This window comes from Penaeus vannamei, chromosome 3 (genome assembly GCF_042767895.1).
Source record: "Penaeus vannamei isolate JL-2024 chromosome 3, ASM4276789v1, whole genome shotgun sequence".
Lineage (NCBI taxonomy): Eukaryota > Metazoa > Arthropoda > Malacostraca > Decapoda > Penaeidae > Penaeus > Penaeus vannamei.
In genome coordinates this window covers 42,148,333-42,169,222 of record NC_091551.1, presented here as the reverse complement: position 1 = coordinate 42,169,222, position 20,890 = coordinate 42,148,333, and the positions used below count along the sequence as shown (strand labels likewise).

The window sequence follows — 20,890 nt, the reverse complement described above, 5'->3', positions numbered from 1 at the left end:
TGGTGCGGGGGTAGGGGGTTGGCAGAGGGGGAGGGGAGTGTCTAGGGAGAGTGGGGATAGGGTAGGGCGGGAGGGGGGGGAGGGGGAAGAGACGACCAACCCACCTCCGTCTGGAAGCGTCTGGGTTGCTTGTCTGTGTTTGTTTGCTTTTGAGAGTTTATCGAAGTGGAATGGCTTATTCTTTTCTTCTTTTCTTCCTTTTGAATTTCGGGTCCGGAGGCGGGGAGGCGGGGAAGGGGGGGGGGGTCCATGTCTGACCTTGTCCGGGGGTCCAGGTGGGTGTAGTGGGGGAAGGAGGGGGGAGGGGGTGTTTTGCATTTAGGGGTGAGGGCGTGCTTGCTGTTTCGGGATGATGGAGGGGGGTGGGTTCGGGTAGGGGTGAGATGGCGTGGGCGGGGTGGGAGCGACGGAAAGGGGTGGAATAGAAAAGGAAGAGGAAAGGGGGAAGAAAAGGGGAAAGGAAGGGATGGGAGGTTGATCCAAGAGATTCCTCCTCCTTCCTCCTCCTCCTCCTCCTACACCCAGAACGAGCGTGGTGTTCCGAGCGCCGTCAGACCGCGCGCCCGACCCCCGTTTGACACCGAGGCGAGCGCACAAGCCAGAGCTCGAGGTCAGCGCTTGATCGGATCTGCTTGCAATATCAACGCGCTTCACTCAGTATTCCGTTTGGCGTTGGCGGCCCTCGCTTTGTCGGCTGGGTTGGAGTTTATATCATTTTTATTGAATTTTATTGATGATGGGATTGTCGTTAGTTTTTATTATTATTTTTATTATTATTATTTCTTATTTATGTAATATTATTATTTATTTATTTATTTTATTTATTTTTGAGGAAGCCGGTTGAGGAAGTTTTGGGTATGTTAATTGAGAGAATGGGGGGCAGGGGAAAGGGGTTGGGAGGGGAAAACGCCTGAGCTGCCAAAAGTCGGCTAAATTATGTAAAAGATTTGAGTGGGGGGTGGGGGTTGTGATAGCTAGGGGGGGGGGGTTGTGATAGCTGTGGGGAGGAGGGGGGCGGGTGAGAGAGAGGGGGCCCTCCTTTCGGGTTTCCTCCCTTCCCACGTGCGGTCATATGATCCAGGAGCGGTCGTTATGCTGTCTAATGATCCATAAGAGGTAAAGATTGCGTGCGTCTGTGTGTGTATGGGGGTGGGGTGGGGGGTGTAGGTGGGATCAAGGTCTATGTAAGGGCGGGACTCCCAACTCGATTCTTGTTACCACGTCCCCTGTCGGTTGACGTGTACATTGTTGTCCCTTCTCGTGTCCCAATTCACTCTCACACATTTATCTGTCTTCCCCTCTCACTCCTTTTCCTTTCCATCCCCCCTCCCTATTTTACCTCCATACCTGGCCTCCCTCCCCCTCCCCCTTGACCTCCCTCCCTAGCGCCTGTGCCACGAGCGCGGGGGCCAGGCTGACACTTTTGGCCGTAGCGGCGTGACTCGTTTGTCTTGACCCGACCCGGCGTAGTTGACCCGAGTTGGCGGGGGGTCGTGGGGTCCAAGAGGGGGGGGGGAGAAAAAAGCAGCCGCGCTCGAAAGTGGGTTTCTGAAGGGTTGCTGCAAGCGCGATATGAAAGTGTATAATGAATTAGGCAGGGGAGTTTCAGTGCGCCGGGTTATTGGGCGCCGCGTTCAAGGATTTGTTGCAGAGGGCGCGCGGGGCGGGGCGTGAGAGAAGCTTGGGTCGCGTATTTTTCCTGATTTTTTTTTCTACTTTTTTTGTAGGGAATTCGTGTGTAGAAAAACATGTTCGTGGGGCACCGCGGGATCCGTTGTTTACTTTCGAGTGAGAGGAACTTTTTCCTCCTCGGGATTTCTTTGCTGTCTTTCACCGTGACGAGTTGTTGTTCTGGGGATCTTATTGTGTATTTTTTTTTCCAAAAATGATTAGAAAGTTGTTTGTGTTTGGCATAGCCTTCGTAACCGTTTGTCTCTCCTCCCGCAGGTCGCAAAGAGGATGTAGGGATGGCGAAGCGCGAGATCCTGTCGGCGGCCGAGCACTTCAGCCAGATCCGCGCGTGCCGCAAGAACAACCTGAACGGGTCCATGGCGCCCGGCCCGCCCACCAACGTGCCCGGCCAGGTGACCATCCAGGTGCGCGTGCCGTACCGCGTGGTGGGGCTGGTAGTGGGCCCCAAGGGCGCCACCATCAAGCGCATTCAGCAGCAGACTCACACGTACATCGTCACGCCGTCGCGGGACAAGGAGCCCGTGTTCGAGGTGACGGGCCTGCCGGAGTCCGTGGAGCAGGCCAGGAAGGAGATCGAGGCACACATCGCCATGCGTACGGGCGGCCTGCTGGACCAGGACGAGCCCAACGCAGCGGCCGCGGCGCGCCACCACGCCGACTTCCCCCCGCCCACGCACGGGCTCGACAACCTCTTCAACCCCCCTTCCTCAGAGCTGGTCTCGTCCCTCTACAAGCTCAATAATTCCTCGCTCAACGGACTTGCCTCCATCAACGGCATCGCCAACAGCGCAGGTCTGAACGGTCTCACCAATGGTCTCAGCAACGGTCTCTCCAGCGGCTCCAGCCTCAACGGCATCAACGGCCTGAACAGTCTCAGCGGCAGCGGTCTGAACAACTCGCTGAACGGCATGAATCTGAACAACACACTGAACAGCCTGAACACGCTGAACCAGCTCAACGACCTGAACTCCGCCTTCACGCTGCTCGGAGGAGACACCGGGTCTTCCCTCCTTGGCTCGTCGAACAAGGGCGGCAGCACCTTGGACTCGTCCCTGTTCTCCTCCTTCAGCGGCGGCGTCGGCAACACCAAGCTGGGGAGCGACGTGTCCGGCAGCGGCAGCGGCGGCCTCGGCCTGTACGGCGTGGACGAGGGCCTGGGCTCGCTGGGCTCCTCCATGGGCTCGTCGCCCTCCTTCGACCCAGCTCCCCCCAGCATTTGGGGCGAGCTCAGCCGGCCTCTGGGCAACAACATGAGCTCCACCGTCAGCTCCAGTTCCTCCCTCAGCTCGACCTTCTCGTCGCTGTCCTCCACGTTGTCCTCGTCCCTGACACGCAGGTCGTCGTCAGTGTCCGGAGCGTCCCCGCCCTCCTCCAGGCTGTCCCCGTCGTTAGAGTCCCACCCTCCCGCGAGGCGCATCAGCTCCGACCCGGCCCCGGGACTCGCGGCCGCGCCCTCGCTCGCATCGCTCAACTCGGCCCTCTCCGGAGGCCTGGGGGGACTACCTACCTCCTCTCCCTCCTCATCCTCACCAGCTTCCACCCCCGATCTCACGCAGCAGCTGAGCGCCTTCCAGTCGGTGCCCGGGCTGACGTCGGCGCCCGCCACCTCCACGGCGACCACCACCATCGCCAGCATGAACGGCCTCATGAACGGCATGGACGAGAAGAAGAGGTGCGTCACGTGCTGCGAGTCCGAGGTGGTGGCCGCGCTCGTTCCCTGCGGCCACAACCTCTTCTGCCTGGACTGCGCCAACAAACTCAAGTCCGAGGCGTCCGAGTGCCCCATCTGCCGCATGAAGGTCACTCACGCCATCCGCATCTTCTCGTAACGCGCCACCGCGTCACAGGCGGCAACGTCTCAGCAAGTACATTGCAACAAGCCAATGCGGCGCTCATGGGCATCTCGGCCCTCTAACTACCCCACCACCGGCTTATATAGAGTATATTAGTCCTTATATATCTGCAGATTGAAGAGTATTATCTTTAAAATCAATCATTAAATTTTTTATTCAAGTAGTGTGAAGATATTTTTATTTCATTTTCACTTGGAATGTAAGGCATTTTTATTGGTGTGCGTCGGGCGACAGTATGGCCCCGGGCAAGGTGTTCGTCCGGTGGCCGAGCCGTCGGTGCTGGTGGCGCGAGTCCTTCAAGTCAGAGTGGAGAACAGCTGTCGCTAGGCTGTGATAGGCAGGCCAGCGCCGCGCTCGCTCGCTCGCTGCACTCGCTGCCCGCCAACAACTGCCAGGGGGGGTCGACGCCCCCTCTCCGATCTCCCACTGTTTCCTGGGTACTCAGGTCGGCTCGGGCTGGGCCGGGCGGACCGAGGGTGCCGACGGCGTGGCGCTAGACAACCCCCCACCCGCTCACCCAGATCTGAATCATCCGCCCGCACGCCCGCACGCCCGCCCCTCCCAGCCCCGAGGCCGCCTCACAACGAATGCTACATATCCTTCTCGAACACTCTACGTGAGCGTGACAGCCGCCCACCAACCAGCCCGCCGCCCGCACGCCGGCCCGCCCCAGCGACACATGGACGGAGTGCGGGAGGCTCGGTGGCCAGTGGGTAGTTGGGGAAGGCACCAGGAGCAGGGAACAACAACAACCACCACCACCACAACCACCACAGTAACAACAACAGTAACATGACCACCAACACCGCAGTCCCGATGTCAACAGCAGACAGACAACCTCGCGAGGCCGGCCCGTCCGCGGCCGCCGCCTCGTCGAACCACCCGAACGATCGACTCGTGCCTTGATCCCGTCACACCTGTTACCATAGTTCGACCCACTGCCTCACCCACGCCCACACGCCCATGCCGACTAATGTCCTTCCCTCACACCGACACCCATCCAGCATCCCACTCACTCGCCCGCCCCGACCCCCATTAGATCCAGTCACCTTAGAACATCCCCATGACCCGCCCATCCACCCACCCACCCACATCCATAGCCTTCTGGAACCCACCACCCACCACCACCACCTCCTCGAAGATGGAACATCCTCATCAGCCAAGAAAGGTGGGCGTGTGTGTCTCTCGAGGAACGACGCCGAAGTTCGCCTCCGTCTCTCGCGCCGCCCACACGCAGACGACCCCCACACGACCCCCAACAAGAAAGAAAGAAAAGTGAAAGAACCCCCCCACCCCCACACACAAAATCAACAACCCCCCACATCCACCACGCCCACTGAGCCACCAACCAATAGAGTTGACCCCTGCTTGTGCATTCATCTAATGGAAGCAATACAGTGATATTATCTTAGTCATAGCGCTTATCTAAGTTTTTGCTCATCATTGATATATAAATGGAAAATATTACAAAAAAAACTTATGAGAAGATGTGAGAGAAAAAAAAACTTTATTTTGTATAGAGAAGAATGATGAAGACGAAGAGAGAAAGAAAGAAAAGAAAATAATAACAGTATTCTAGACCAATCTTTAATTTCCAGTATATTTAATTATTATCAATGCCTTTTTGTGATAACGTTTGTTTTTGTCTGACTTGAAGGACTCGGAAGCGCCGCGCACGATGTATAGAAACCTCTTTTGTACAAGTGAAATATTCGCCAAGAAGCGCGACAGTCCGCCCGGCCGCCCGCGATCGGTGCCTGGCTGCCGTGGGCGTGTCGGGGGGGAGGGAGGAAGGGGCCAGGGGGAGGTAGTGTCTCTCCCGCCGTGGGCCTTCTTCGGCGTCGACGGAACTCGCGAAGGCGGCGCTTGTGAAGACTCCTTCGCTCCCGGAAGAATTGTAATAATAGTGGTTTATTATTGCGATGTTTTGGAAAAAAAATCTTTTCTTCCATCGTACGCCTGCCGACTGCTCTCTTCAAAAGTGGAAAGGGAGAGAAAGGAAAAGGAAAAAGAAGAAGAAACCCGCCCACGAAACCCCCCACCGCCGCCCCCCCCTCGCCAAGCGCGGCCCGCCGGACTCTCGTGCTTACCCCTCACTCCTACCCCCCTCGTCCCCTCCCCTACCCGCTCCTTGACCCCCCCTCACCCCCATACCCCCGAAGAAGCCAGATAGCCGATCTGGTGTCACAAGAAAAAGTTTTGGTGAAGACGGTGATGATGATAATGATAATGTGGTGATTGATCAAAACGAGAAGTAGAAAGAGAGTGTGTTTGAAAATGGCCTCGGGTGTTTGCGCAGGCCGGCCCAAAAGCATTATCATTATTTTTTTAAAAAGAGCGATACCCCCCACCCCCCCAGAGAGAAAAGTATGGGGGGTATCGCTGTCCTTCCTTTTGGGGGGGAGGGAGGGAGGGGGAGGGGGGCTCTGAAAGAAAATGTAAGGAAGAAGAAAGAAAAGGAGTGAATGAAGAAGAGATATATACCAAGAATTTGCTGGTTTATATATATAGATGATATATCCACTGGTGTCAATTTGCACACCCAACCCCTCACACCCCCCCTCCTTCGTCCTTCTCGCCCTCCCCCCCCCTCCCTTTTTTTCCTTCCCCCCAACTCCCTTTTATTCCCCCCCCCCCTCAACCCTTTCGAGTCGAAGGTGGTTTTATTCTATGTTCTCCTGACACAAAGATAGACAAGCTTTGTGGTGTTAGCGTCTTAAGATTAAAAAAAGAAAAAACGTATTATTATTATTATTTTTTTGAAGATGAGTGTTTAGTTTTTAAGGTAATATATATTTTTGTCCCTAAGATTTATATTTTTTTCTTCTCTTCTTTTTAATGGAAGTTTAAAGTTGAAATGTTTTTAGTTCCTTTATGATATATTTTTTCTAGCTACCCATATACCGGGCAAACAACAACAAAGATTTAAAAAAATGTATTTAAAAAAAGTGAGAAATGAGGAAATACATTACGGTTATAATGATGAAGATGATGATGATGATGATGATGATGATAATAATAATAATATTAATATTAATCCGAGATAGTGTATTATGTGTGTATATTTTGTGTATCGTGAGTGTGTGCTGTCTTTGTCTCGGGCTCACCTCGCGATCCCAGCTGTGTATGTAAACTGTATCAATTTTTTTTCTGTATATTTCCCTCTCCCCCTCCCTCTCTTCCTCTCCTCTCCCCATCTCCTCGTTCCCTGATTATTGCCTCCTTTCCCCCCCATTTCCCCTCTGCTCCCCCCATCCCTATATCCAGAAAGCACTACAATAATGTATATTTTCTTTATATAGAATTTCTTTGTATAAACCCGTGCATTCTCACTCCATGTGTCGGTGAATTTTTTTACGAGTAAATATGATGCAATTTTTTTTATATAGTTTTTTTTTTAGATAATAAAAATGCGATATAGAGCGCAAATCAATCAGAAAGTGAGATAAGACGACAGTGTGTGGATTCCACGGAAGGTAATTTTTTGAGATTATGTAAAGAAACCAGCTTGTCAACACCCCCTCCCCCCCTCCTTGCCCCCCGCCCTCTCTTCCGCCTCCTCCTCCTCCTTCTCCTCCTCCTCCTCCTTCTCCTCCTCCTACTCCTACTCCTCCCCTCAAACGTTTGTTTTAGGGAGATATATGGTCATTAACTGTGTAATAATAATAATAATAATAATAATAATATTAATGATAATATTAAATAATGATAATATATATATATATATCTTGCTGCCCACCCACCCCCACTTCACCCCCCCTCACTCCCCTCACATGTGACACATTGCCCCCCCCCCTTATTATCCCTCACCCCCCAGTTTTATAATGATTATTATTATTACCACTAATAATTGACTAGTAAATGCGACAGACACCATACCAGGAGCGGGACGAGACTGATACTAGAATTTTGACGATAATAAAGAAGGAAAGAGAGAGAGAGAGAGAGAGAGAGAGAGAGAGAGAGAGAGAGAGAGAGAGAGAGAGAGAGAGAGAGAGAGAGAGAGAGAGAGAGAGAGAGAGAGAGAGAGAAAATTTAAAGAAAAAAAGAAAGAAAGAAAGAAAGAAAAGAAAACCAGGATGTGTTACGAATTTCCCTTTCGATTCTCAACCCGAACTCTTCATTGTCTGTCTGTCAGTGTCTGCTTGGGAATAGTAGATGGAGTTTTTATTTTTTATTAATTTTTTTTATTTATTATACAATATATATAAATCTATATATTTTTTTTTTCTTTTTTTTCGGTTCTGTGTTAATCGGTCCAACGATGGTGGAGCTTGTGTCATGCGCAGGTTCCGTGTCATGTCATGTGTCGCTTGGTGAGCTCTTATTGTTTTTATTTTTGATTCCCTCCCTTCCTCCCTTTTTTACCCCTCTCCCTCCCTCCCCCTCTATTCAGCAAGCGGACGAGATACCCCCCTCCTCCATGCCCCCTAACCCCCCCACCCCCACCCCCTACCATTTTTCCTTTTTTTTTTAGGATTTTTTTTTTTATAGGGAGCCGTCTCGGTGACACAGGCCCCAAGATCGCTGAGACTTTTTCTGTCACGTTTATAGAGTTTACCAGAAAGAAAGAGACAACAACTGCTGTCATTTTCTCGGGAGTCAAGAGGTAAGGGCTTTCTCTATATCCCCCCCCCACCCTAACCCCCTCACCCCCAACTCCCCTATTTCTGTTTTTTTGCCTCTTCCTTTTTTATTTTTTACTTTATTCTCCCCTCCCTTCTCCTCGTCCTCTTCTTCGTCATCGTCCTCCTCTTATTCTTCCTCCGCTTCCTCCTCCTCCTCCCCCACTTTCTCCATCCGAACTGCGATGGAGAAATTGTATAAAAAATAAAAACAAAAACAAAAAAAAAGGAGAGTAAAATGTCGGAGACGGAGGACTGCGAGAAAGCCCCTGCCTCTCCCCCCCCGCCCTCCCCCCTCTTTATATAAAAACACTTATAATAATAATAATAATATTTAGAATAATATAATATAATATACCCGCCCCTTGTATCTTAATGGTAGAGCACAACTTGATTGCTATTTACAGAAGATGAAAGTTTACGTAGTTTTTCATATATCTATTTTAATATATATGATTTAATAGAGGAAAAAAGTTTATCGTGTACTTTGTTTGTGTAGCCTAGATTGAGTGATCTAAGAAATTATTTTTATTACTTTATTTCTATACCGATTTCTGAGGGCATCAGAATCAAGAAATTCAGGTGTCACTGTCTCTATTGTATATGTACGTGATGTAGAGGAGAGAAAAAAAAGCAACAAAAGGATAAAAAAGCGTTATTTTTCATTCATTTTATAAAGCGCTGGAAAAAAACAAAAAAACAAAACTCCAAAAAAAAAAACTAAAAAAAAAAAAAAAAAACACATCGCCTTTGTGTTTGCTGTCGTGTGATGTGTATGTAAAGCACCAGTTTTCGGGCGACGTCGACAGGGGGCGCGTGTGTTTTTTTCTTTTTTTTTTTTTTTCCTTTTTTTTCCAAGAGCCTCGTCTCCCCTCCCCCCTCGAGCCCCCCCGCCAGCCCCCCGCTCCACTCCAGGGAAAGGGGGGCAGAGAGGGAGGGGAAGGGGGGGAGGGAGCCCCTCTGACGACGCCTCCGAAAAGCGTGGTTTTACCCTGCGCGGGGATCCTTGTTCAGCTCGAGGCGTTAAACGACGCTGAGCCATAAAGTACGCAAAAATCCCTCTGAGATATATACAGTATATATATATATATGATAGATGATATATATGTGTATATGTATGGATCTATATATATATCTTACGGTCGAAAATCCCTCGCTGGCAAGAGGCACCATGGACCTTCTTCATGACTTGTAAAAACCGTAGTAGAGAGAAGTGTTAACAGTAGTGACGCATTGCCTTGTGGCTTAGCACCTTTTTCGCCCCGACCTGCATGCTTGTCACCCCATCATTGTGGGAGGCAGAGTCCAGGTCCCGCATTCACAGTGTTGTAGCGGCAGCGGGCGGAGAGGACACGCCCCTACACCCACCACAGCTCGCGGCCCCGCCCGAGCCCTGTGACAGGTTCTGTTTTTTTGTACGTATTCCTCAAGTCCATCAGTCTGCGGGTTCGACCTGCCAAGTTTTTTGGGGTTCGTCTCCTGCAGCCCAGTGCGTCCGCCGCCCGCTGCCGAGGGCGTGGCGGAGGAAGGCTTCTTGCTCGCGCCGACGCCCGCCGAGCCGAGGGCGGCCTCGCGCTGGCTGCTGTAGGGGGCGTGTAACGTCGGGAGTGTGAGTGCCCTAAAATTGTTAACTGAAAGTGGAAAAAGTCACGATGGGAGAATTGACGCCCAGCTGTCCTCCCCGCCCTGCCCATAACCCCGCCCACTGGAGGCCCACCTTGAGGTCCACCTCGAAACACCCCCTCGTCTCCGAGCGAAGTCGCTGCCACCCACCAATCAGAGAGTCGCCAGCTGGGAAGTGGCGTGGCGCGCCAGCCAATCAGTGACGGGCATTCGCGAGACTCGAGACGACAGAGGGGGAGTCGTAAAACAAAAGAAATCCTCGAGGAACGAAGAGTCAACTCGAACCAGGTTTGGGGTCGACCTCAAGGCTCAGCCTCGGTGGCGCTCGGCGGTTTTCCTTGATTCAGAACTCGATGGAAATGTTTCGTCAGCAGCTGCTTCGTTCCATGGGTCTTCCAGTACAGCGTTGAACAACTGTCGTCTGTGTCATAAGTTAGTTCACAATACCTATGCACTCTAATCCGTAATGAGTTTATTTTTTGTACTTTTCTACAACGCCGTATATATATTGTATGGTAATTTTTCATAAAATCGTAGTGTATACTTAGGATGATAAAACAAAAATGTGAAAAAATACCAAAAATATTCTATGCTTCTTCATCAAGGCTTCCCCACAGCAATCGGTGTTTACAGGGAAGTTTAAACTAGGGTGTAAGCCGCACGCCTATCATAAGGGCGAATCCGTCGTTGCATTATGCACGACTCTCGCCTCTGTGATATGCAGTGGGTTACGTTCGGGCACAACTTATTGCAATAATTGATCAATGATTGCTAGACTATTTTCAGATATTTTTTGTCACTTATGCAAGATTTAAAAAAGAAGTAACTAAGTCTATACAATTACAAAACCCTGCAAGTCAATATTTTGCCAGCCAGCTTAGGAATCTTAAACCAAGAGAAGTCAGTCGGGTCACAGGCTTTTCGAGAGCCCCTTCACACCGAGATCAAGAAGAAACTGTCTGCTTGTTCCAGTCGCGGTTTGGAAAAGACGAGAGAGAGAAAACGGACATTTTTGCAATCGGATTTTTTCGCGCTGACGGAGGCCCTTCGACAAGGCCTTTCCGTGCGACTGACCGCTGTCCATTCCTCGACTGGAGGCGCACTTCAGAGCATTTCAGTCAGATCAGTCAGTGCTGTCGAGTCAACTCGAGTCAGATGCGTGTGGATCCAACCGAGGAAGCTGCTTAGAAAACAAAAGACATCTTATTCATTGTTTTGATCGTAAAATGAAGAACGATTGCGCGCTTAAACGTGGCTTTAGAGAGTTCAACATCCCACAATCTTTCGCTGACAATCCTTTCATTGTTGATCATTGTGCATATATTTATTTTTTATCGATTGTGTCCGGATGCGCGCTGGCCCTGTGGGCGGGTCCAGGCTTTGGTCGAAGAGGCTATTTCCCCCGTTTGCGAGTGAACGAAAGATTTTCGGGTAATTCGCCTGCCTTCCTTTTTCTCCTCGTCCTCCACCTATTTCTCCAACACACACACTCACACTTGCACCCACTCCTTCACTCCTGTTTACAACTACACCCACACCAACACTTTGCTTGTAGGAGGCACAGTACAAGCGCAGCGGCCCCCTTGTCGAGTCGTGATTCTCGCGATGGACGACCAGAGCGGAATCGAGAGAATCGTAAGTTGATTGAAAGTTGATCGCCGTAAGACCAAAGTTCCCCCCCTACAGGACCGCATTCCGGGAAGCAACTGCTCAGTAATGTATGTCAACTATTGTCTCGTTTTGTGGTGGATATGATGATTCAGAATAGGTTAATGATAATGATAATTAATGTGTTGATTGCAGAAATATTTAGAGTTCTTACCTATTTCTTTTATTTATTTATTTTTCTTAAGGACAGCGAGTTTCTAGTAGTTGATAATTTTTTCGAGAATTCAAATTTTCTTGAATGGGTATGTCAGTTAAAGAAGAAAAAAAATTGCCACCACGACCACAAGTCAAATCAAAGCCAGAAAAGAGAGAGCCAAGCCAAAGATACAATTTCGCCGCAAAGTTTCGCAAAGTCAAGTCCAAGAAAAAGAGGAAAAAAAGCCAAGTAGAGTCAAGAAACGTCGACAGCGTCCCGTGTCCCGCCGCCGCGCCTTGGAAGGAAGTTCGATGACAACTTCGCCAACAACTTCCACATACTACCGTCATATCCCCTTTCCCCGTCATAGTTCTATATACATATAATAATATATATTTCAGTAACAACTATATTCTCGTAGAGCTCAGCGTTCGTACTTCTATTACAGTATATGGTAAAACAGGTGAATAATAATAAATAATAATAATTAATAATAATGATAATAATTATTAAATAAAGATATTTAAGTGATACCGTAGTTGCGTCGTCGCCGGAAAGCGTGTATTTGATCATGAAACTCGATGTTCTTCAGTTTTTTATTTATTATTATTATTATTTTTTTTTTTTTGCAATTCTCACACGAAAAATTGTCTTAGGTTTTGGCATTCGGACTCGCAGCGTTCGGTTCGTCGCCGGCGCTCGCGCAGATTTAAAAAGAGAAAAAAGAGATGTAGAACAACAAGACTACAAACCAAAACGGAGAACGAAGAAGCCTCTCTGAACAGCCCAGAAGTAGGAGTCCACGTTTCCTCGTCGGCGCCTGCCTGCCTCGCTCGGCTCTGGCTCCCGCGCCGCCCGGTTCGGCAGCAACCCCCGGAATCGAAAGCCCTTCTCATGAGTTCACAAACCCCCACATATTCCCCTTCCTCTTTTTTAAATTTATCGATAGAGAGTAATCATTATAAGCAAAACTTTTTATTACTATATCTGGTATATGCCATATTTTAGTTTAAATATCAAATAATGTTGTAGGCCTCTTTACTAAACAGTAAATCTCTGCCGCAAACACCTGAGTGTTTATCGTATAATCCGGAAGACATTTTTCGAAAGGCTTTTTGGTACTTGAGATTCAAGCGAAATTAAATTTCGACTTTTCACGTTCATGGGGTACTTCTCTCTAAATTTGATTTTCTATTCTTGTGGCTGGGAATGATGCGAGTTAAGGTATTTGCTATTAAATCATGCTAATATATACATGTACGTACATTAAGGGGATCTTTTGCGGATTATAGATAAAATGTTTAAAGTCTGGAGTATAAAGCTAACCACAGCAAGTTGCAGCAGGGAGGCTCGCAAGGCCAAAGCATATGCTCATTATTTGTGACTCGCCACGCCATTACAGCCGGCGGGGCGCCTCGTCTCCGGCCAGTAAATTTCCGCCGCGCCGGAGTCTCCGCGGGCGGAGGGGCGCGGGAACGCCCTCGCCGCCCCTCGCTCCTCGGGGCTCCGGCCAGACTTCCGTATCTCAGGACGTCGCCGCCTCCCGTCAGAATCCCGCGCGAGTTCCGGGGACGAGGTCCTCCGGCAGGCTCCTAATGGCATGTCAGGGCCACATTATTTTTCCCAGTATTCAGATGTGAGGCCGCGCCGTGGCTAGGGCGCCCGCCGAGCCAGGCACACCCGGACGCAGAGGTTGCCGCGAGTCGCCCCGTCCTTCGACCCCCAACGCTCTCCGCTCTCCCCTCTTCCCGGTCAGGTCACGAGTCACAAAACAAGCGAGGGAGAGAGCAAGGGTAAGGGCATCGGAATTGGGTCTCGAGAGCACTCGGCATTGGACTTCTCTGGAGAGCTTGGGGGCCTGCCTCGCCCGGACGAGGGTTTGTGTCTTGGGGGTGCCGCGGCGCCGGCGAGCGGCCTCCCACACGCGGCCTCTTGGATCTCTTCTCGTGCTCTTTGGTATTGTTGCCTTATATCTGGAAGTTGATGGACCTACGCCCTCGCTACCACGCCCGCTGGACCAGCCAAAGCACTCAGAGTCTGCCCGCGCCGGCGTGACGGGCGCCGTCACTGCAAATCATCTCACTGCCTCATCTCGTTTTCTGTGAGCCAACATGTCATCATCTGGTCCATGGCTTGGAAGACCGGCACCGTCTCTCAACTTCTTTCTGGCCATCAATAGTTAATAAATATTTATAGTTATTATGGTAATATATTCTTTATAATGCTGATATAAAATGTTTAAAAAACCGAGCAAAAAAGAATAGCCCCCCCCCTCCCCGAAATATATCTAGCGAGTGTGACTTCGTCGTCGAGGTTGGGATCCACAGGTCGTGGCGGTGGTCGTCCTGTGGCCGGACCCCCACGGCCGACCCCAGGCTTCTCCGGGGTCACCGTGAGGCGTCCGCGCCCCTGCACGCGCCCGCACGCCCGCACCTTCGTGTCCACGCACGCGCCCTCCCTCCCCGGCGACGGAGAGCCTCGCCCACCGACCGCTTCGTTGTGCATGTTCCGATGTAAACAAGTTTGGATCAAGTTCAAGAGAGAGAGAGAATGAGTTCCAGAAACGAGTCCTTTTGAGTCGTGCGTTCAAGCCGTTTCTACCGCGCCGTGCGAGAGGTAATACCGCAAGAGAGAGAGAGAGAATGCCGTGTGTCAAGAACTTAGGCTTTGTCTGAGGGAGATTCGCGAGTCACCTGTGGCACGTTGGCAGCTGGAAGGCCTACCTGCGCAACGGTGTGTTTCTGCCTTTTTCTTTTGTTAGTTTGACTTTCCTTTTGATCATTTTTGCCACAAGTTGGTCCACACACACGCCCTATTCTCTTCTTTTTATCATTGATATTATTATTATTGCCATTATTATTATTTAGACAAATCGTCTACATCATTTTTTTGTGTATCACCTTTGCATTATGACTCATTTTACAACCACATGCATTTACCAAAATGAAAGAAAAATTTAGCTTTTTGTTGTGTGCTGATTGCCCCCCTTGATTTCTTGATGTTTGCATTTAAGTGTATACATTATTATTATTATTATTTGGGGGCTGGGGATGTGCATATCATCCCCTCACCCCCCCTCCTCCTCCTCCTCATCTTCGTCCTCCTCAGCCCAGATAGCCGTGAAGTGAGAGGAGCAGCTCTGCCTGTAGTTCAACCCAAGTTTTTATTTTTTTGCTTTTCTTCAAGCTCTCCCCCCATTTTCCATTTTTAGTTCCTTTATCTATACTTTCTTAGCATTACTGGTGTTAATGCTGGCATCTGATTTCATACGTTTGATAATCTTCAAATTTTTTTGTTTGATTAGATAGGCCAAGTGTATGATAATTTTTATTTAGTTTTATTTTTGTAGTAGAAAACATTTAGTTATGTTCCTAAGTGAATTTAGTAGAATGGTTGTTTAATTTTTAATTTTATAACTGTAAGGAGTATTGTTTTTTTTTTTAATTCCTCTGACTCGAGTGCTCACTGTCCATTTATTAAAAGCTTTTTTGTGTTCTTCCCCCTTTGTGCCGATTTTTATTTATTTTTTTGTTTTTTGTTTATTTTTGCGGAGGGCCGGGTGTTACAAATGCCTTTGCAGGTGGCTCCTTCATTAGCTTCGCTCTACTAGGGAAGAATGACGTCACTGCGAACTCTCCGAAACCCGTCTCTGTGATTGGTCGATGCATTTCGATGGATAGGATGAAGAAGCGAAAGCGAAATGATACAAAGAATGATATTAAAAGTGATAATCAAAACCGGGAGAAAAAAAAAAAAAGTTGAAGCGTGCGTTGTTTTTCGGAACCGTGTGATCGCTTTTTTTTTATTTATTTTTTTCTAAAGGACGGGCGCGAGAGTCGGGTTTTCAAAGCCGGAACAACAAGCAACAGACAACCCCAAGCCAGCCAGCCGACCAACCAACCAAAGCAACCAAGGGAAACAGAGGCGTTGTCATTCCTCTCCAACTTCTCACACGGGATAGGCGTGTATTTCCCACCCACGAAAACCCGAGGGCGAACCGCGATCAATGCAGACTAGCCCCCCCTCCCCCCTCCCTCTCCCCTTCCTCATTCCCTCCCCCTCTTCTATCCTCACCCTTCCCCCTCCCCTTCCCCCCCCCCTTCCCCCCCCCCTCCCTTCTACTCTGCGCCTCCATCCTACCCCCTCCTTATTCCCTTTCCCCCTCCCCTCTTCCCTCCCTACTCCCTTTCCCCCTCCCTCCCTACACCCTTCCCCTTCCCCCCTCTAAAAGATTGCGTTATTGTGAGTGGTTCCTGTGGCCGTAACGCGGGAAGCGGTGTGAAGACGGTTGTTATCTGCTGTTCAATTTGCAAAGGAAAATAAATAATATCCCCTTCCCCTACTCCCCCCCCCCATACCCTTCCCCCTTCCCATCATCTCTTTCCCTTCCCCTTTGTGGGTTTTCTCCTCCTCCTCCTCCTCGACCCCTCTCCCCCCTTCCTTCACCCCCCCTTTCCCCTGCTTTTATGGAAGGTAGATTTAAAACGTCTCTCGTGATTTCTTTTAGATACATTTTTGTGCAGATATTATGATGTTAAAAGAGTTTAGATATTTAAGAGAATAAGATTTAAAAAAACAAATAAGAGATAAATTTATAGTATATTATTGACTTTGAGAAGAACCTATTTTGCAATTTCAGCATGTGCATATAACAATGTCTTTGCGCAATGGATGTAGTGAAAAATCCTTGTATGCCAAACTGTTGACTGATGGCGCGCCAACCTCCCCCCCCCCATTACCCCCTTTTCACCCCCCCTCCCTCCTTTAAAAGCATGACTTTAACTCCCCTCCTCTCCCCCTCTCCCCTTTCATCCCCCCCCCTGCCCCCCAACCAGCAAGAAGATTCTAGATTTTACAGGAGATTCTCTGAAGACTTCTTATTGAGAGAAAAAAACAGAATATTTCCTTCACTTTTAACCCGAAAGCAATAACATATACTCGGTAGTGTGTACATTGTCAACTTGATATTGTGAACTTAAAAAAAAGAAAATACAAGTAATTATTTTCAAGGACGCCACGGAGGGTGACGAAGTGTGAATTTCACCACCACCCACCCCACCCACCCACAAAAAAGTGTAAAAAAAAAGAGAAAAAAAAGAATCAGCCATTCTTTTTTGTCATTCATACTTAAAAGTAGTGAGACATTTTCACTTTCATGACCAAGTGGCGTGTCGTGCTGTGTAGCTGAGAGTGTAGCCGTCGACAGTTTTGGTTGTGTACTAGCCAGTAGCGCTCACGTGCGGACCGACGGCAGAAGAGGGGGAGGTTTTCGGGAGGGGGGAAACGGCCCCATCCAACCCCCCCCCCCCCATTTTTCCCCCCTGATTACCTGAGGCCTCGCTGACACTTAAATTTGAAGAGAAAAAAAAACGAAGAGAAATGAAAGGAGGGAGGGGGGCGGGAGATCCCTTCCTCCCCCCCTCTCTTTTTTTTTGTTTGTTTGTTGAGTCACAGAGCCGTTTGTGGGTCATATCGGTGTGTCTATATACATATATACATATATTTTCTCTAGTGATCTATTTTTCACTTATTGGTGTTCCGTATGTTCAAAAAAGATGTGTAATGAAAAAAAATGTAGAAGTTTTAAAAAAAGGAAGTGTACAGAACTTCATAATACTCATGACTGGGAAGAACGAAGACGGGGAGGTCCATAGGCCTACCCTCCTTCGGGCCACCCCCCCCTCTCCCCCCGGTCCCCCCCTTCTCCCTCGTATTACCACGTGAGTTCTGCCTAAAACGTGTCTATGAGTCCATGGTCCATATTTCCCGGGTCGGACTCTGAGCATGGGTCATTATATCCTGTTGTTTTTTATAGCATACTCATTATATATGGATCAAAAAAAGAGAGAAAAAAGCCGATATTTCTGTTGATACCTTTATGTCTCTATAGCTGTTTATCCTTATGGAGTATATATAAATATATATATGTATCCCGTATCATGATTTTTCAAGAGCCACATTTATTTTTACACTATATAACCCCCCTTATCCCCCCACCCCCATTTTATAGCCATGTTGGTATACTATCCCGGTTTGAACGCCCCCCCCTCCTTCCTCACCATTGATACCCCTACCCCCCCTTTCATCATCACCCCACCACCCCCTCCCTTGCCTACAAGAGTCCGCCCCCGCCCCCCCTCACCCCCACCAATCATCACCATCCATTCCGTAGAACAAGGGTTGTGTCCCCCCCCTCCTACCCTACCCACCACCCCTACCCCTCTACCCATCTTTTTCGTCAACGGTAGAACTACTCTTAATTGATGTTCATTGCGATACAACGACTGTGGTGATTTTTGGAAAGAAATTATTCACTTTGGATGAACTTGAATTCTTTGTTTTTGCTACTAATTCCTTTTTTTTCATCTCCTCCTCCTTCCTCTCCTCTTCTTCTTGGTGGTCTTTTTTTGTGAAGACTCCTCCTCCTCCTCTTCCTCTTTTCCCTCTTCCACTTTTATTCTTCCCCTTTTCACCCCCCACCCCCGCCTCTTTCCATTTCACCTACCTCCCTTCTCCCTCCCAGCCCCCCCCCCCTCCTCTTTCCCCTTCCACCACTTCCACCCACAACCGCCACTACCACCACCACCACCCCCATCCCCACCACCAACCCCCCTCTCTCTTCGTGGTCTTAATTGCTATATATTTTGCTACCCTCTTTAATAGTTAATAATCAAGTTATGATTATCAATATGTACATTTATTACCTAGGTTTAATTTGTTAATATTATTGTCGCTATCACTGTAAACATATAGTACTTTTTTCACACGGGCATCTTAACTATTACTACAATTAGGTGTGATTGAATTATTTCAATGGAAGCCAGCTGTTTCAGGCTCTCTAAGGAATTGAACACTAGTCAAGGATTTCATATTTTTTAAAAATAAACCTCATGTTTTTTTCCCTTGTTATTTCAGATATGTGTTGATTTAAAATAAAAAGATAAAAGTAGAAATTGGTTGGTTCATCAGGCTGTTTTTATTTTTTTTTATTTTATATTTTTTTGTATGAAAAAATCTATATATATGTATATTTTTTCTGTTTTGGCTCTCGTATCTGATAAATGATTGTGCTTAATGTATTATTCGCGTTAGATTTTTTTGTGTATTTATTTTTTATATATAAATCTCAAGATGTATTCTGTTGATTTGTTTTCTCATTGCCAAGGACCATTGCTGACTATTGAGAGCTAAAAAATACTAATTAAAAAAACCTATGTACTGTGTATATATATTATATGGATGAGTCAGGATTGTGTGGCCGCGTACAATGACCCTTCCTTTCCCCCCGCCCCCTCCTTCCCCTATCCATCCCATCCTCTCCTATCCCTGGATGTCCTACCATCCCCAAGGAATTTTTCTCACCTGAAAAGTGATGGATCTTGAGAGCGGGAGAGGGAGAGAAAAACCTAGACGCAGGAATACCCTCGAGGATCCCACCCCCTTCTCTCTCTCTCTCTCCTACAGTATATAGTTATTATTATTCTTATTCTTAGAGCGAAAGGTGAAGCTTTTTGTCCCCGGCCACCTCAATCCACCCCCCTTTTTGAAAGACTCAAAAAATTTTTATATGGATCACAATATTTTATTTTCCTACTATATTTGTGTGTTTTTATTTTGAATAGCAATATTGCCTATGTGTATATCTCTCTTTTTTTATCGCTTGAAGCCTGTTTGTTTGTTTGTTTGTTCATTTGTCAGCCAGGAAAGGGGGGGGTTTTGACCATGTATTTTCGGCCTCACCCCCCGATGCGACATGCAAGTGAATAATATGAAGAAAACCCTCTAACCATAAACCGTAGTTCCATATTAAGATAATGTATTCCCATATATTTTTATTATTGATGTTTCCATATGCATATTATTAAAAATAAATGAAAAAAAGAAGTATGAACAAAGCATATTTTGGAGTTAATACCTCTCTGTGGTAATGAGCCACTCCGGTACTTAAAAATAATATATGTATGGTTAATTTTTCATGTTTGCTAATAATTTTATTTTCTGATTTTTGTGAGAGTGATTCAATAGATAAATAATAAAGTTACATGTATTAAAATGTGTATGTTTTATACCTTTTTTGACGTGTTTTCCCCCTTCATGGAGTCAGTTGGTATGTATAATTAAAAAGAAGAGATTGACAGATTGTATTAAAGAAAAAGAAAAAAAAAAGAAGGATTGAGATTATAACAAAAAAATCAATTTGAAAAATTATGATGCAATATAATGGAAGACAAATTGTGAAAATGACTAATGGGTTAATGTTAAAATATAACAATATATGAGGACTAAAATTTATTTGATTAAAGAGAGTTACAGAAATGAAGCTGAATCTGTAATTGGAGTAAATAGTAAACTAGCAAATTATTATAACTATGATGAATTACAAGAAACAGGATCTACCTAACGTAGACTTGAAAGAAACAATTCTCAAATACTGATAAATATGTTGGAACACAAAATTACATGACATTCAAATATGAAGTTTGCAGTAACACACAAAATAAAATTAAAATATTTAAATATGATACATTGGAGGCAGCACAAAGGAAGAACATTGTAGACATTTGCAGAAAAAAGAACCCCATAAAAATAATGCTAATGGAAAAAAAGGATGAAAAAAATAACCCATCATTCATGAGAAAGTCACAGCTGACTATACACAAAAACAATTAAGAAACTATGTTAAGAAAATAGTAGACTCCTCTGAATGAATCCGAGGAAAACTATACAAAAAACTATTGATCTATTCATAACAAACAACACCCACCCCCAACCAATCACCAGCTAGGCCTCCTTCCAGCTGGGTCGGTCCCAAACAACTCGTCTGCGATAGGCCTATATCACTCCTGGACACTGAAGAGCTCCGTGGATCCTCTTTACCTCTTGACTTCTGTGGTCTGGCTTTCTTGTTTTGCTTCATCTCCCTCTTGTTTATTGTTTATTTGCTTGCCTTTTCTCCTCTCTATGTTTTTATCATTATTTTTATCTTTTATTTTATTTATTTATTTATTTATATATTTTTTTTTTTGGCTTTCTCTTTATTTTACTTCTCCCCTTTCTTCAGCCATTACCACCACTACTACTTTCTTTTTTATCTTCTTACTCTTCATCATCTTTATCTCCTCTCTACTCTCTCTCTCTCTCTTTGTTCTTCCTCTTCCTTGTTTTCTCATCCTCCTCCTCTCATGTCTCATTCATCTATCTCCTCCTACCTCTTTCCCTCGTTCTTGTTCTAGCCTATGTCTTTCTCCTCCACCTTCCCTCTCTCCACCACCTCATCTCCTTATTCCTCTTCT

The 20,890-nt window shown here is 47.0% G+C and overlaps 2 protein-coding genes across 3 annotated transcripts in view; both read left to right on the top strand.

Moving 5' to 3' along the window:
* Positions 1 to 11,767, top strand: part of LOC113806329 (RNA-binding protein MEX3B) — a gene marked incomplete in the record, with an annotated part of 110,006 nt that extends 98,239 nt beyond the window's left edge. The window contains 1 exon segment of the mRNA XM_070145515.1: positions 1,947 to 11,767. Coding sequence (XP_070001616.1) covers positions 1,947 to 3,521 — 1,575 coding nt within the window.
* LOC113819860 (sodium/mannose cotransporter SLC5A10) overlaps positions 1 to 20,890 on the top strand; it is a 379,451-nt gene that overhangs the window by 160,852 nt on the left and 197,709 nt on the right. The gene's annotated exons all lie outside the window — the stretch shown is intronic.